A 16190-nucleotide genomic window follows, 5' to 3' on the forward strand; every position below is an offset into this window, starting at 1 on the left:
ATCCTCATTCGAAGACCACCCATGGGACTACACTAGATCGTGTTAATGTATTGTCAATACATGTCAATTCGTACATGGTCATTCAGATCCTTCTGAGAGGGAAGAAGGTGGGCGAAGGCATCTAGAGAGTATTGGAAGGGAGGGAGGTGATCTATCTAAATCCCAATTGAGCCCAATAAGATAAAAGCATGTGTGTCGCATCAACGATCTTTGACATCGAAGTTGGATCTAACAATGGATGCAAACAAGCAATAAGCCAAGTAGGAGTATTTGTTACACCCATCAATAAAGTCTCAAAAGCCCCATAGATGATGAAGAAACCAAACTAGGTCAAAGATGGCTTTGATCCTAATGGGATGTGTTTTGAATTCAACCAAAAGTAATGTTATGAGGAGTGGATTGATGACATTTGATGGTGCATTGAAAGAGAAGGATTTGGGCCCTCTCAACTAAGGCCCAATCAAAGTCAAGGAGAGAGGGGCCCCACACAACATAACTATAGAGAACATTTGGTTTGACCAAGGAGTCTATGAGGGATAGCTTGGACATGGTGTCTTGAAAGTGATGTCTGAAGCAATGTCTCTCAAGCATACGTAGAGATATGAGCTCTTTGTTGACTCTAGGTTGCATGATAGGTCTCAAGTTGAAGTAGGGGCCAAAGAACTTAACCCCAAGATAAGTTTATTTTCTCGTGAAAATAATATTCTTATAATATTTTATGAGAGTTAGAGGGTCGTCAATATTTTTTTGCAAAAGGAGTTGACCACATTGACCCTCCAAGCCATAAAAAGCAGTTTTTTCCATCACAACTTAAGCATACAATATCAAAGTCACATCAACATATTGTTGCAAAGCCAATTATAATGTTGTTTTTCTCTAGTGCTTCATTTTTTTGGATTTGGTAACAATTTTCCATAGAAGAACTACAAAGTTAAGATTCTATTTTGCCTTTTTGAGGCCATAACTTGAGCAAATAGACTTCATTTTTCAACTTTTGCACATTGTTGAAAAGCTCTTAAGAGTCCTCTATGTAGATCTCAAGTCTTTTTAGTAGATTTTTCACCAAGTACAATTTGATCTCATTTTTTCATTTTGAGTTTTTTTCCTAATCAATTGCAGGAGGGTTTGTGTTTTCTTGTTGAGATGGATTATATTGTAGTTACTCAATATGTAGGAGTCAACTACTTCATTATAGACCATAAAAGGTCATGCTCTTTCTACATGGGCCTTGTCTTTCTTCTCCTTAGTGACACATAGTTTCAGTGGACTTATCATGTCTCTCCTTTGTTAGCATTATGGAGTGTTTTCTATTATTCAACTAATGCTTGCTTGGTTTGCATATTGATCAATTCTTTAGACAATAGACACCTTTATTATTGATGAGCAGTTTGTCCTTGCAGGATTGAGTAGTGTCGTTGGGGTCACTCATACAAATTCATGTGTCATTTGCATTTTCATTAACAAAAGTTTTATTTTTATTTGTAATATTTTCATTGTTCGACTAGTATCATTTGGAGGCACTCATGTAGGTTGATGCCTTTCATATCTTCAAATGACAAAGTTTTTGAATGTTTGTCATCTTCTCATTGTTTAAGTAGTGTTGTTAGGGACACTCATTTAGATTGATTTTGATCATCTTGGTTTCAAAGGAGGTCCATCATTTAGCACTATGGTAGGTATCATTTGATAATCATGCACACTTTTCTTGTGTCTGAGAAGATGATCGTACACAGTTCATGTAGTTGCAATTCTTTTTTGCAAGGGGATTTTTCCCACATGATTTATCTCATTTCCTTTGTGTTGAAAAGGCTTTCATTGTACGAGGATATCTAATTACACATTTTGTTATTAGGGCCCAATCATGCATTTCATGCTTTTTTGTCTTCCTAAGTTTAACTTAATAGGGGTGTTAGAGCATGTGTATTACTTGCATTAAGCATATTTTTCATATGCAATAATTAATTGAGCACATACTATAAAAAAATTGCATGCATATTATGATTCATGATTGAGCACATGTTTGCACATTCATGCTCTACCTTAAGTTTAGTTAGTTGAGCCTTAATTTAATTTAGTCTACGCTAGTTAGACTCAAGTTTGCACATTGTGAATATCCTATACTTCTAGTTTTCATATCTAGTTCTAGTGTACTATTTTTAGTTTCAGATATCTTTTGCATATTTTTAGGGTTATCACTTTCTACAAAAGCAATTAGTTTCTTCATTGTAATTCATCTTGCAATTTTGTAGTCTTCACTTCTTGAGAAATATAGCATTTATTGCGTTGTAACCCTTGGTTGTTTAAGGCCCAAAGAGGTAAGATCCTACACCCCCTCGACAAGTAATATTGCAAGGTGGCAAATGAACCCAAAAAAACATATTTTAGTTGGACTCCTAACCTTTTATTTCTTTTATTAGATAGACCAAAAGAGGTCTTTGCATCAAGATAAGTTAATCCATCCACCATTTAAGAGACCACCCGCTTGTGTAAGTTGTTTTCATTGGTTATTTGATCCTGAGCGCTTGTGTTGCAAACATCAACACAAAATACATCAAAGAGTACTAGTCAAAGCTTTATAAAAATCCATAATCTAGGGTTCAATTTCCATCCTTCGTCTATTGTAATTAAAAATGCCTAGGAACAACCTCCTAAATTCAATAAGGCTAAAAGTATTAAGGCATCAATGTTCCTCTTATTTGTTGGCCTTTTCACCCCACGTATGCAAAAGACATCTCCATGTTTGATAACACTAGCCACCTTGTTGATTACCTAATAAGAACCTTAGAGTTTAGGGTTAATTAAAAAATGAGACCAATAATACTCTTATATAATTAAGATTTTGTTTCTTAGACAAGGTTTGCATCAAAAGAGAGTGACTATCCATGCATTTCCTCCATATATATTTTGTTAGTAGTATGATTGCTCTTGTTTCATCTTATCAAAGGCTTCGCTCAACCTTAGTATTTCTCTAGCATAGTTTTTGAACTAATTTTTTTAAGTACATTTTAAGTCTAAATACCATCTATAACATAACCTATTAAAAGATAGTTCGATACTTCATGTTGGCAAACATTCTAACATACATGTGGATGTCTATGCCTATGGATAGAACTATATGAGGGTACAATAGTAAGGAATGTATAAATACAACTCGATTATTTCTACAATGCATCGGCCTCCAAACATAATTAAAAGTTACAAATCCTTGTGAAATTTTGGATTGAACAACATGGAGTCGTGAGTTAAGTAAAATTACGTATCTTTTTCATTATTTTCATAAAATAAGTACAAGTGTGACTCCATATTTCCAAGACTTTCTTGCAAAATCTTGGAATGTTGAAAAGTTGTTCCATAGGTTCCTTAAAATGATTATGTTTCTTTCTTGCAATAAAACTATATTTTTTTCATCAACAAGAAAATAGATTTTGAAGGGGCCTCAAAAGTTAAAACCCTTTACAACAAGAAACTATTTCAACAAAGGTGGGTGTTTGCAATTCATAGAAGCGTAAATTGTCAACATTTCATTTCACACATAAAGAACAATGTTGACAAATGAAAACAATACAAAAATAATTACTACTTAGTTTTTAACTAATTATATTGTTAGGAAAAACATGCAACATGAAACTATCTTTTCAAACAAAAATTTCACTTCATATCTTTATACACCATGCTTGTCAAAATTGTTTTCCTTAATAATATGGATATGGAAACTAGAAGTCATTAAATAGGTATAATCTTGCTTTTTAATTATTATAATAATTGAAAAAATATATAGATATCAATATTGCTAATCTAATATTTTTACTTGGGAGTGGAACAGTTGTCAATTGTTTGGCCAAATGGACTTCTAACCATGTTCAAGATTGGAATATTATGGATAGGGAGCAGCTACCCCTGAATCTATCTCATTATTTTGATGACCTTGTTGATCAGGATAGAGCTCCTTGTTGAACTCTTTTTTTTGTATCTCTTTTTGTCTTAATTGACTTTTACCCCTCTTTTAGTCCAAATATTGCTAATCTAAGATTTCTCATATTTCAAGATAATTTATTCATATGCTCAATATCTCACCAACCTAAAACTTAAAATTAAACATTTTGGTCCATAGAATTGGTTGTAAAGTATGTTCTTTTCCATAAATAGACAAAGATAAAAATTGGCCAAATCTTTTCCAACCTGTACAATAGGGGCATTTGGTAGAAACAACACTGACATCTTATATCCTTTAAAAAAATACTTTGCACTCATTGTTTTAGTTCTCTCGCAAAAAGAAATTAAGAATAAACTAGCAAACGCAAAATTTATAATTAATGTTGTATCTACAAAGGCATATATAAGACCCAAGGAGGTTAAGATCACCATCCTTGACTTCCTGTTTCCTACATTTGACAATCTGCAAAGCGGGAAATGTATAATCCATCTACAATTAACTTAGGAAATTGTTGATCTCTCCAATAATATTAACAGGCCTTCCATCAAACATTGTTGAAATATCTTTTTCACACAGCATTTTGAGCTCTTTAGTTTTTGAAATAACAGCCTCCTGCACATACAAGAAGCAAATTACTAAAAGTCATAACAAAGAAATTATCACATTTAAAAGACATAAATCGTGATCATTAGATCTTGCATAAAACGAAAATTGTCTTCGAAGACATCATCTAATCTATAAATAAAATAATCAAATCTTCATAAGAGCATAACAATTTTACAAAATATATTTATTGTAATTATATATACACAATCATCATAGGTACATAATGATAATTAGCAATTTTTTAAATCCTAATTTTAGATACACGTCTACAAAGAGTTGAACTCACAAAGAAGAAACAAAATCCACTAACAAAGGTTGTTACCTAAGGATGCATTCCCAAATTTAAAAAACCTTGTCCTTGTATTGAAAACATTTATAGGACTTAGGGTTAGCTAAAAGTTGTCCCCACCAGTCCATCCCCATTTTTTGAAAATTCATAGGCAACATTCCAATAACCAAGGGACGTTGTGAAAGTTTCTTGGAGATGATTATATGTCCTAGGGATAGTCAAGGACACCTTGGACATCCTTAGGATGGATGAACATCCTCAACAAGATAGACTAATCAACACTTCAAAAAACACATTTCTTTTATAAAACTTTCTTTTTAATATTAAACATTGCTTCTCCAAAATTTGCCCTAACATGCTTATTATTGTTTGGTAACATTAATATTATTAGATTTCCACAATCCATTTTCAATACAAATTTGTTCCAATTATGATTGTTAATTCGATGCTTAAAACATACGCAATTGAATCCATAAACAAATTTTTGTTACTATTTGGTAGTTAATTCCTTCTATTTGGGGTCATTTGATTAGTATTTGGCAACATTACATTAAGAGTCATGAAGTAGAAAATCTTGTTATAGTCACGCTACACGCTCGGAATCATATAGCAGACTCTTTACAAGCAGTTGGGAAAGTTTGACCAGTGCATTACAGACCTTGAACATGCATCTTTGTGTCAGTTTGTGACAATATATGAATGCTAAGTTTGTTTTGGGTTGATTTGGGTCCTTGTGGAAGATTTGGCAAATATTGGAGGTTACATCAAGGTGTCATTTTGTTGTAACAGACCTATATTATAATTTAAACTGTATATTAGACATGTTTGTATTAATATCAATCCACTTACAATGAGCTCAAGGTGTAGTTTTAGGGGTGTGACAGTGTAACCCCAATTTAGATCATTGGTAATGCGGTCTAGAGTTAGAGGAGCATTGGGAGAAATATACTTGATCCACTACTAGTAGCAGTCATTTCTAGTCTGTGTCAAACCTACAAGAGTCAACTTCCAACACAGTTTCCAAAGTTTTTTATGTTAGTATTTCATAGGAATGTTATTTAAAATTTTCAAATACTTACACTATTGTGCCAATGAGTATCTACCAAAGCAATTTCAATGCTATGCCTATAATGTGTACACTAGTAATCTATATCAAACTTTAATAATAGTAGTGTGTTTCAATATGGAAGGTGGGTCATTGTTCTTGTTTCTATTGACAATGAGTTCTGAATTATGTTCTTTGGGTGTATTTCAATTTTGTATTTTAGATTTTAATATTACATCCATATTGACAATGAATTTCAAATTATGACTACATATTGAGTATTGAGTTTGACAAATTGAAATGTTGTACACTAAGATTCTATGATTTTTAAATGACATGCCTTATCCATGTTTCATATGAATGTAATGTATATATGCAAATTTCCCTATATTTAGGTAGCTGTCCCCTTGCAGTTCCCAATCTTGCAAGAAGAATTCTGACCGGGAAACTCGTTCACCAATCCCCTGTCATCCCCATCCTGGAAACTACGGGCAGCTTTGATTAAATGCTTAAAATTGACTATAGACTTGTGCAAATAAATATCAACTAAAAAGATAATTACCCATAGCATTCTACCGATGTCAAAAACCCTTTGCATATAACTAAAATACAAAATATATAAGAAACATTTCCCAAATTACCAAACAGGTTCAAGTTGTAAGAATTATTTTGAAACTGTTGTTTTGTTTTTGTTTGCACTTGAAATGTACTAAACAAATTTATGTTTATTTAAAGAGTCAAACAACAAGAAGAAAGTTTTCTAGCAATTTGCAACCATCGTTGAACTGAAAAAAACACACATTCATAGGGGGCATTGAAGATGTATTTTCCATAGTGGAAAGACACCATTATTAGAGTTTTGTCACTTTTGATCATTATTGGCAAGGGTGCTGAGTTTGACAAGCCTCACACTTGAGGAGAGCTCAATTTATTAATGTATAAAAGAGATCACTATGCCTTCAATTAGTTCCCCTTTGCCTAAGTGTGTTAAGGACTATTTCTACAACACGTGGTTTTAGCTTTTGAGGTGAAAGGAAAGGTGAGGTTGGTTTATTTTATATACTTATCGGCTAAATCAAATTGAGAAACTCCATCCTAGCCAAAATTATTCTGAATCGAACTGTTGATGCAGGGAATAAAGGTCACAAGGTTATCTTATACATGCAATATCATCATGGTTGGGAGAATATATATCAAATAATGAAAACTCAATAATGTTATCGTGAACAAGGACTGACCTTAAAACAGTTGAAGATGCAATAATGACTAAAAGATGATGTTTTAATTGTTAGTTCTAAAAAGGAACTATTGCTATCTATAAGAACCCCTTGTTATGCATGCCATGAACAATGCATTCAAGATATTGCAAATTGAGTGATCATGAGATTGTGGTGGATGCAATAGAGGTGTCAGTGTTTTTTGCAGCCGCCGCACCTCATGTTATATATCAAATAATGAAAACTCATTAATGTTATCGTGAACAAGGACTGACCTTAAAACAGTTGAAGATGCAATAATGACTAAAAGATGATGTTTTAATTGTTAGTTCTAAAAAGGAACTATTGCTATCTATAAGAACCCCTTGTTATGCATGCCATGAACAATGCATTCAAGATATTGCAAATTGAGTGATCATGAGATTGTGGTGGATGCAATAGAGGTGTCAGTGTTTTTTGCAGCCGCCGCACCTCATGTTACACTATTCTGATCCTTCTCAAAAAGAATTCCTCAAACCAGTACAAACCACAGATGCATTCTATTTATTTTATTGAACAAGATGCCTGAGTTATAGGAGTCCTTGCAGCTATCAGTCACAACTCGGGAGTGGGCTAGGTGGAAGGGAGGTTGGAGAGAATAAAGTGGCAATTTCTGTTTCCTTTCAGTCAAATCTTATATAGTAAATTGTAAAAATACTACCAAGAAATTTCCTTACATACTTGCAATATCTTTTATTTTAACTTACTGACATTTAGTCACACTCTTTAGTACTTTACATATAATCTCATACCGGACAAGTGCAAACATTGAGGGTTGCTACTAGTAGATTTTTTAATCATAAATTTATCATAAAAATCATACTAATTTCATACGTGTCACATCATAAATAGATACGAATTTCCTTTACTGAATTACTGAGAAATAAATGTTCATCAGCTATTATAGACCAATGTGTAAATTACTGTTGCACTCTGATATGCTCAGAAATCAAATTCCTTCTAGTACTGATTAAACCACAAAAAGTATTTGAATATTAATACAATTTTTTTATTGATTCAAATAATGTGAGGGGACTGCACCCTTGTGTTGTTGGGAAACTTGGGTAGTTAGGCAGTTTGGCATAACCGAGGGAATTACACAGGTGTGACAGTTCACCTCGCACCCCTTCAGACACTATATTTATGAACCTTCTTCATAAGAAAAGGCATGTTGGGTATTGTGAATGTAACCTTGTGTTCGGTGATTAATAAATATATATATGAAGGACTCCGAAGTTTAATAACCTTGTATTTAAATCCAGAAAATATACACATTACAAAGTTTATTACCAGCAGTGTAGCCACCAACTGAAACTACCGAACACCGCCATAAGCAAAGCAGTATTCAGGAAAAACACACTAAAATTGAAACATATTAATTAAAGCCTGCTACCAACTCCATTATAGAAAAATTGAAGCACAACACTATACAACAGTATCAAAAGATTAAGCGCATTACACAAACAAAATCGGGCACTTGCTGCATTATACCTGTTCACAGAGAACCTTTTACCCTATCATGCACTCCCACTTGCCATGTTTTTTCTGTGATCCTCCTGGTCTTTCTCACTTTCTATGGAGGATCTGGTCCGCACGCCCTATGATCTGCTTCTCCTGATTCCTCATCCTCCTCTGGCTCCAACCCATCATCCTCCATCACCCAATCCATAACACTGCCAATACCTTCCAGATTCTCCTCTTTACTGTAGTCTTGCAGCCACACAGCCCATCTTCGACAAACAGATTTGGAATTCTCTTGAGGAAAAGGATGCTCTTCTCCTTTGCTGCTCGAATTTTTGGAGAGCAGCAGACTCCTCATGAAGATAAGGATTTTTTCTGGCTCCTGGCCACACTAGTGAATTATATAATAATCAATTGGAAATAGAATCCTCTTCCTCTCCTCCACATTACTCCAGACATCTTCCAGCTCCCCCGGGTACCTTTTCCATTATAATTTTCTACATAGAGCCTCCACCATTTTCTTCGTTTTCTTGGCGTTATGCAAAGAAGCCATAAACACAGCGGAAATATCAGAATTTGTTTTATACCTGTGATCTGCCATCAAGAAATCCTTGCCCAGCACCATTTTAACTGCATGGAGAATGAACTTATGGCTGGTTTTGAAGACACATCTCAACCTTTTCTCTTTCACCTCCCCTAAAATGGCGAACTGTCTCCCTTACCAAAAAACATTATTTGATAAATTTATCACTGACCTGTAAAGAGAACAATCAGCAGGCCTTTGATTATTTAAACTCATCTTGGCATCTGTACGACCGCTCCAGAAATGGTATGCCAGATTCCTAAGATGGTATGACACTACTCAAAGGATGTACAACAGCTTGGATAAGAGTAGCAACTACTTTTTTGACTAATGCAGTGACCCTAAGGGTCCCACCAAGGTTCTGTTAGGCCTCTAAAAGCTTTTAATCCTCCAAACAAATGCTTGGATCGCCCTTTGTAAGTTTCTAAGCTTGTACAGCCTCATTCTTAGCACCTCAAATGGTATGGCTGGATGCACTTTCAGCTCAGAATAAAATTTGATGTTTTAATTTGCATTTGTCATGGCACCCCCAAAAAACTGCAATCTCTGAAATATATGTTCCTTTGCACACAGTGCTTACAAATTTATTATTTGCTATCAACTTGCAAAAATTTGCACCTAAAATTTTAGAACTTGCAACTATCAACAGCTTCTCTGTTTCTCTATTTATTTGCAATGAATCCTGTGTGAACCCATGATTAATTTGACTAGGTAGAAATTTTCATCTTTAAAATTAAATACTTGTAGGGTTTTTCACCCTAGAGTTTAAGTTGAACACATAATCCAAACTTCACATTGAGGAAATATAAAATGACAAGGTGCGAATGAGCTCCTGAAAATCCTCTTTTTTTAACTTCTTTAGTCCCACATAAAATGACCTTATATTACGTTTACTTTTTGAACCTGACTTTAGTCAATTTATAAAAATTAATAAAACACAAGTTGCTTTCAACATTAATTTAAGAAAACTTAATTTTGTTAGTTAGATTATCATTATTCCTTTACAGGAATAAAACAGACTAATGAGACCTCCCCAAACACCTAGGTCCAAGAAGGGGACATTACATAAATCCATTGCATCTTATGTTTTGTTCCTTCATCGTTCACTCAATCACAATAAGCAACCATTGTGACAATAAGCATATAATAATGATATGCCACAACAAAATATGATGAACATGCTCTGATTGAAATTATCAATTGGTTTGCCTATCTACTAAGGTGATGCATCTAATTTGGTGAAGTCCTCATCAAGCTCACTATGTGTTGTACCACTAAGGCCTCTAAGAAAAAGCAAGAAAATCTTGTGAAGATGAAGTCGTAGGAAATGAACTCTATATGGGCTATATCCAACCAAAATGGAGACATCTTCAATTCTGCCTTGCTAACATACAATAGGAGACCAACCACCCAAAAGTAAATGCATCAGAACACCCCATGAACTAAAATTCGTGTCTATCAATGGTGACACAACACCAGCTCTTGCCTTGACCTCCTTGGATTTATGACCAAATCACAATATCTACTATGTAGCATGTAAAACAAGATAAACAAGTTTGTACAAGCATTTGTACATGCCACTTTGCCAAGGGCCTTCAGCAATTACTTTATCCTAGTTTACAACACAAACAAGGCAGTCTTTACCAAGAAATGAAATTGGAATGTTAAGATTTTCTACAGTTTAGCAAAAAGAGAGTAAATTTTGTGAAGACTTGAACTTGCCCAATATTCTCTATTCTCTTCTAAACATTTCATGTCATCAATAAGTGCAATTTCAACATCACCTAAGCCTTCAATTGTATGTAACTGGCCATCTCCAAGTGAAATAAAATCCCTCTGACTAGCATAAGCAATAAGCCTGACATACTAGTCCTCATAACACATATCCTTGTGAGATTGATCATATCGCATTTTCTAATAATCATTTTTCACATGCCCAAATTTCTTGCAATAGCAGTGTATATGAGAAATATGTTAGCAAGAAATACTAATCTATTAAGAGAACAAAGCATTAACTAGCATAAAAATCATAACATATATGAGAGACAAAGTGAAACCCACAAATGAGAATATGAGCCATAGAATGGCTCTCCCAATGAGGATGGTCACTTGATTTAGGGATGAGTCTATTTGCTTAGATTTGGTATGTATGCTCAAGGTTCTCAAAACTAGCTTCAATGGAGATGGATGGGTAATGACAAATTGGTAGCCTTGTGAGCTCTCAATTTGGCATTATAAGGGTATGGTTTAAAAGCTTTGTTTCTCAAACTAGCATTATAACTTTGGCTTAAAGGTTGTGATGAAATGGCTTGGGAGGGGATTCAATTTATAGGCTAAGGGCTTGAGGAATGGAGGGTTAAGATGCAAGGAGAGATAAAAGATTAAGGAGGGCTAGGATGCACTCAAAGGGGAGCACATGGATTGTGTTTGTTTAGCACCAACCAAGGAGTGACACATGTCACAGGGTGAGTGGATGGAGGCAAGGGGATGGATGAGTCAACAAAGGAGGCTCAAGAGATAATATCTTCATAAAGACCCTTCATAAATAGCTTGTAAGAGCAATGAATGGGCTTGTAAGAGTCTTTATGGCCTTTGTAAGAGCATTCAAAGCTTAGTGGTTGGGATATTTTGGAGGGAGTTGAGATTGTTGACTTTGTTTGGCTTAGGAAAGTCTTAAGCTTACTTAGGGAATGTGACAAGGTTGGGGGGATATTAGAGGTGATTTAGGATTAGATTAGGCTTGTTAGAGATTTGCAAGTGGATGGCATTCAATGAGGGTGGGTGATAGTGTGGGTAGATGGGGTGGATTAGGCTAAAAAGGGGGTTTAGGATAGTTTAGAGGTTATTTGAGGGCTTTATTTATCAAATAGATTTATTTAATAAATGAGGATTTTGGAATTAGATAGAAAAATAGGATTAGTTGATAAATAATAGGTTATTTGATTTATCAATTAGGACTATAGATGATTAATTAAATTAATCAGCTAGGGGATGGCAAAGGATTAATTAAATAAGAATTTAATTAATGATGCCTTTAGAGATAACTAAATAGGATTACCAAAGCGGTGTAATCAAATTTAGGTGTCTACAAGCAGCACTATATCTATAGCTGTGGTTATGAATTTTTCTGAAGTCAAAACTGATGATCCCTAAAACCATGCAGCAAGTATGGTATTTGAACTCCAAGAAGAAATTTCACTTGTCAACTCTCCTCAATATTCCTTGTCCGGAAATTACAAAGTACAAACTCACCTTGTCAAAGTTTGAAGTGGGTTTTACCCAACAAGTTTAGAGACTCCACAAAAATCTCAAAGTGGGGTGGCAGATTGTTAATGTTAACAGCAACCGTATTGATTTATTGCACTTTTATTTCGGTGATCTGTGAAGTTTCATAATTGGGAATTTGTTGGTGATAAAACTTTTTTTTTTCCTTTATCCTTCTTGGATTCAAACATGTCTGTTGTAGTTTCTATGGGGTGTTGCTAAGTTTTTGAAGGTTTCAGATTTTGATATGATAGTGTTATATCTCTATAGTTAAACATTCTTTTGATATTAATAAATATTTTAGAATGCAGAGATGTTAGTTGCATTTTACCATCCACTCACATCATACAAGATTAGAGGTTTACTCACAGACAATCTATATCCAAAAACAATAAGCACTAAATCATGGATTACAAAAATTGAAAAATCTGATATGATTAAAATCTTTTATTGTAAACTTGCTATGAGAACTCATCAAAGAGTCATTCACTCGAAAGCTTACATGATATACTGCATTCTGCTATTTCACACAAACTTTTCATTTGGACAATTCATGGGCTAAACTCTATTTTATTTTTTCTATACCTTTATACTATAGAAATGCCTTTAAATTTCAAACACATGTAGTTTTTGACTCTTTTCTGCATTATCATACCCTTTTTAAATCCATTATTTTTTCATTTAAGTCCCAGTTTTCCAAAAGATCTTTAACATATAGTTTGTCGATCTATTCCAGAAAATATTTTTTTCTGCTGAGAAGCATGCACACTTTATTATAGAATTAAACTAATATTCTAATAATAATATCTGTTAGTGATGATTTGATGTAAGGCCTCGCTTTCTCTAGTCCATAGATCATAACTAGTAATTAATGAAATTTCTTGCTAGGTCTTTCTACCTCTAAAATTTAGACCAAACATAAACTTGGGATTTTTTTGAAATTGTTTTATTTTAGGCTTGTTTTGAATGTTTAAACTTCTCAATTATGTTCATTTGCATTCAATATATCTTGCTATACTTTACTTCCTAGTTAATACAGTTCCATATTTTCTTACTATATAACTATTGTACTGGTATATAACTATTATCAATACACAATTTTTCAAGGCTTTTCTGATTTAAGCCTCCAAGTGATTCAATTGTATGTTTAATCGCATTTTGAGCCTGACTTAGTTATGTAATTTGTCAAAAAAATATCAGAAAATGCCATGGCAAAAGGTGAAAAAGATGCATTTGATTTGTGACACATCATGCTTTGTATTGAAAACATTTTTGCATTCTTTCTTGTCTCAAAAGTTAGCCATAAAGAATTGTGACTCTTAACATTCCAAAAAGACAAGAATATACCCAGCTCTATATCAACAAGAGCGCAAGAGGTGGACGCAGAATAATCACCTGCTTGGACCATGATGAAGATAATTGATCCCGCAGTTCCATTCGTCTCTTTGATAACTCCTTCATACTTTCTAACAATTTCACTTCATATTGCTTCTTTTGTACAAGAGAAGATTCCAATCGATCCAGAAACCTGTAACATACAAGAGTTGTTACTTTATAGAAAGGCATCAAATCAATCTCTGCAAATAAACAAACCACCTTAATAGGACTCAATAGAACAGAAACTAAAAATAGCAAATAGAACGTAAAAGAAAGTGCACCAACCAACAAAAAATGAACTATAAAATATACACAAGAATAATTATAGTACATTCCAATCACTGGTCCATGACAAGCAATATACCTAAATCAATGTATTTAAAAAATCCACTTTGTTCAAAGTGTGTATGTCAAGAACATACAATTAAATTATCAAGAATGTACAAGTATTGGACAGCTTAGCAAACAAGGCATTCTACAACTGGCCGTAGCATTGTTAACTGTAAGAAACAAGGAACATGCTCCCATTCAAATACTGTAGTCTCATTATGATTTTTGAGGAAGAAAATTCGCAATCTATAGAAAAGAGGAATAAATTTTTTTAAAAATAAAATCCTAAATTGGCTAAATTGAGGGATTATCAGCCCCATTGCCTATGGAACACGAATGAGAACCCAGTCTCTCAGTAGGCATCACATGAACTTTCTTGAGCAAACATCCACAAACATACTTCTCAATGCATTAACACTACAAAGAAAGCACAAAGGTTCGAAGGGAATTAAACCTGTGTAAAGATCACGTAACAACCTGAACATCTATGTAAACTTCAGTTGTAACAAATGCATTGTTTCTAATGTGAAAGTGAACTGAGAGGTTACCTTTGGTATTGAGTAAACAAGTCTATATAAACTTGTTGACTCTATGATGGAGAGACTAGATACTCTTAAAATGGAAGATAGCACTAGAGCTCTTTGGCACAAAACATATTGCCATTTGGACTTTCAATGTCTTTCTACACCTAGTAAAACTGATATGGTTTAGAAGATGACTTTTATTCAAGGAAAGAGATATATATGCAAGGAGTTCATCCAGTGCACCCATTTTTTTCAAAAAAGCACACCCAAAGAAAGAGAGTTTCTGAATTTCATTCATGCTGATTTCTGTGAGGCACTGAAAATATCAGCAACAACATCATTGGCAAGATAGTTTCTTCTCATTGATGATCATTCCCAAAAAAAAATGTTGGTTTATTTCCCTGAGTTGTTTAAGTTTTAATGGTTTAGAATTTAGTAACCCTATTCAGTTCAAATATCTGGTAGAAAACCGTAACAGGCACACTACATCTCTAAAGTGAAATAAAGGATGAGAGTTTACTTCCGTACAACTAAGAATACTATAACGAGGGGTGCGGAGAGAATTCTCACCTCTTTGAGCCCGCAAGAAAAATGGGTTGTTCAAAGGAAGAATCACATAACTATGCAGATGGCATATTGCATGATATAGAAAAACGCCCTTTAGATAGTGAGATAAGGTAGTTCATATGGCAGTATATGTACTAAACAAAGCTTAAGCAAAGCCTTGTAGAAAATGAATCCTAAGGAAGCATGGTTTAATAAAAGCCATAGGTATAACATCTCCACATGTATGGTTCTACAGCCAATGCTATGGTTCTAGATTATTAAATAAGCATGTTGGATGCTAAAACTAGAAAACCAGTTAAAAATTCAGAGTAGGAAATACTGCTAGCAGGTCATAGTCTATGAGGTTTGTGCAGAGGATCAGTGGATGACGCTATTTTCCAAGTCATTGAAGGACAATGCGAGACACACATATGAATCATTACCCACACAATGTATCTCATCCTGGAAACAATTTGAACAATGGTTCTTATATGAATTTCATGATGCAAGCAAGGCAGATGAGATGTGTTATGAACAATATGAAGATCAGAATTGCAGCATGGAAGATCTCAGCATATCTCCACTTGATGCCTTTTTCAATTTGGAAAGATATGAAGGCCAGACTTCAGTGCATTTGTTTTTGAGGATGATAAACACTTATCATGAGATTACATCAAACCTCAAGCCTCCTTACAAGAAATTTCTAAACAAAATTCTCAAGTTGACAGTTTCACCAAAGGACCCTGATGTAAAGCTTCTTCAAATATTGGAAGAAGCTATTAAAGATGAAGAAAAAGATACAGAAGTAATTTAAGAACATAATGGTGTTTCAGATTCGAATGAAGAAGAAATCTTTGGACAGTCTGAGTAACAACCCATCAATGATAAAAATTACATGAAAGTATCTAATACCAATGATTATAGGGAAGATGATCTTCTTAGTATAGAAGAGATCTCTGATTTACTTGAAGTAGA

The 16190-nt window shown here is 34.0% G+C and overlaps 1 protein-coding gene across 1 annotated transcript in view; it reads right to left on the bottom strand.

The window, feature by feature from the left end:
• Positions 1 to 4113: 4113 nt before the first annotated feature.
• Positions 4114 to 16190, bottom strand: part of LOC149562179 (CDK5RAP3 protein homolog) — a 115532-nt gene continuing 103455 nt past the window's right edge. Inside the window, exons 9-10 of the mRNA XM_089825726.1 lie at positions 13834 to 13966; positions 4114 to 4546 (exon numbers count right to left, since the gene is read on the bottom strand). Coding sequence (XP_089681852.1) covers positions 4430 to 4546; positions 13834 to 13966 — 250 coding nt within the window. The 3' untranslated portion in view covers positions 4114 to 4429. The remainder of the gene's footprint in view (positions 4547 to 13833; positions 13967 to 16190) is intronic.

Source organism: Cupressus sempervirens, chromosome 4, assembly GCF_028749045.1.
Source record: "Cupressus sempervirens isolate cs-2001-9-10 chromosome 4, ASM2874904v1, whole genome shotgun sequence".
Taxonomy (NCBI): Eukaryota; Viridiplantae; Streptophyta; class Pinopsida; order Cupressales; family Cupressaceae; genus Cupressus; species Cupressus sempervirens.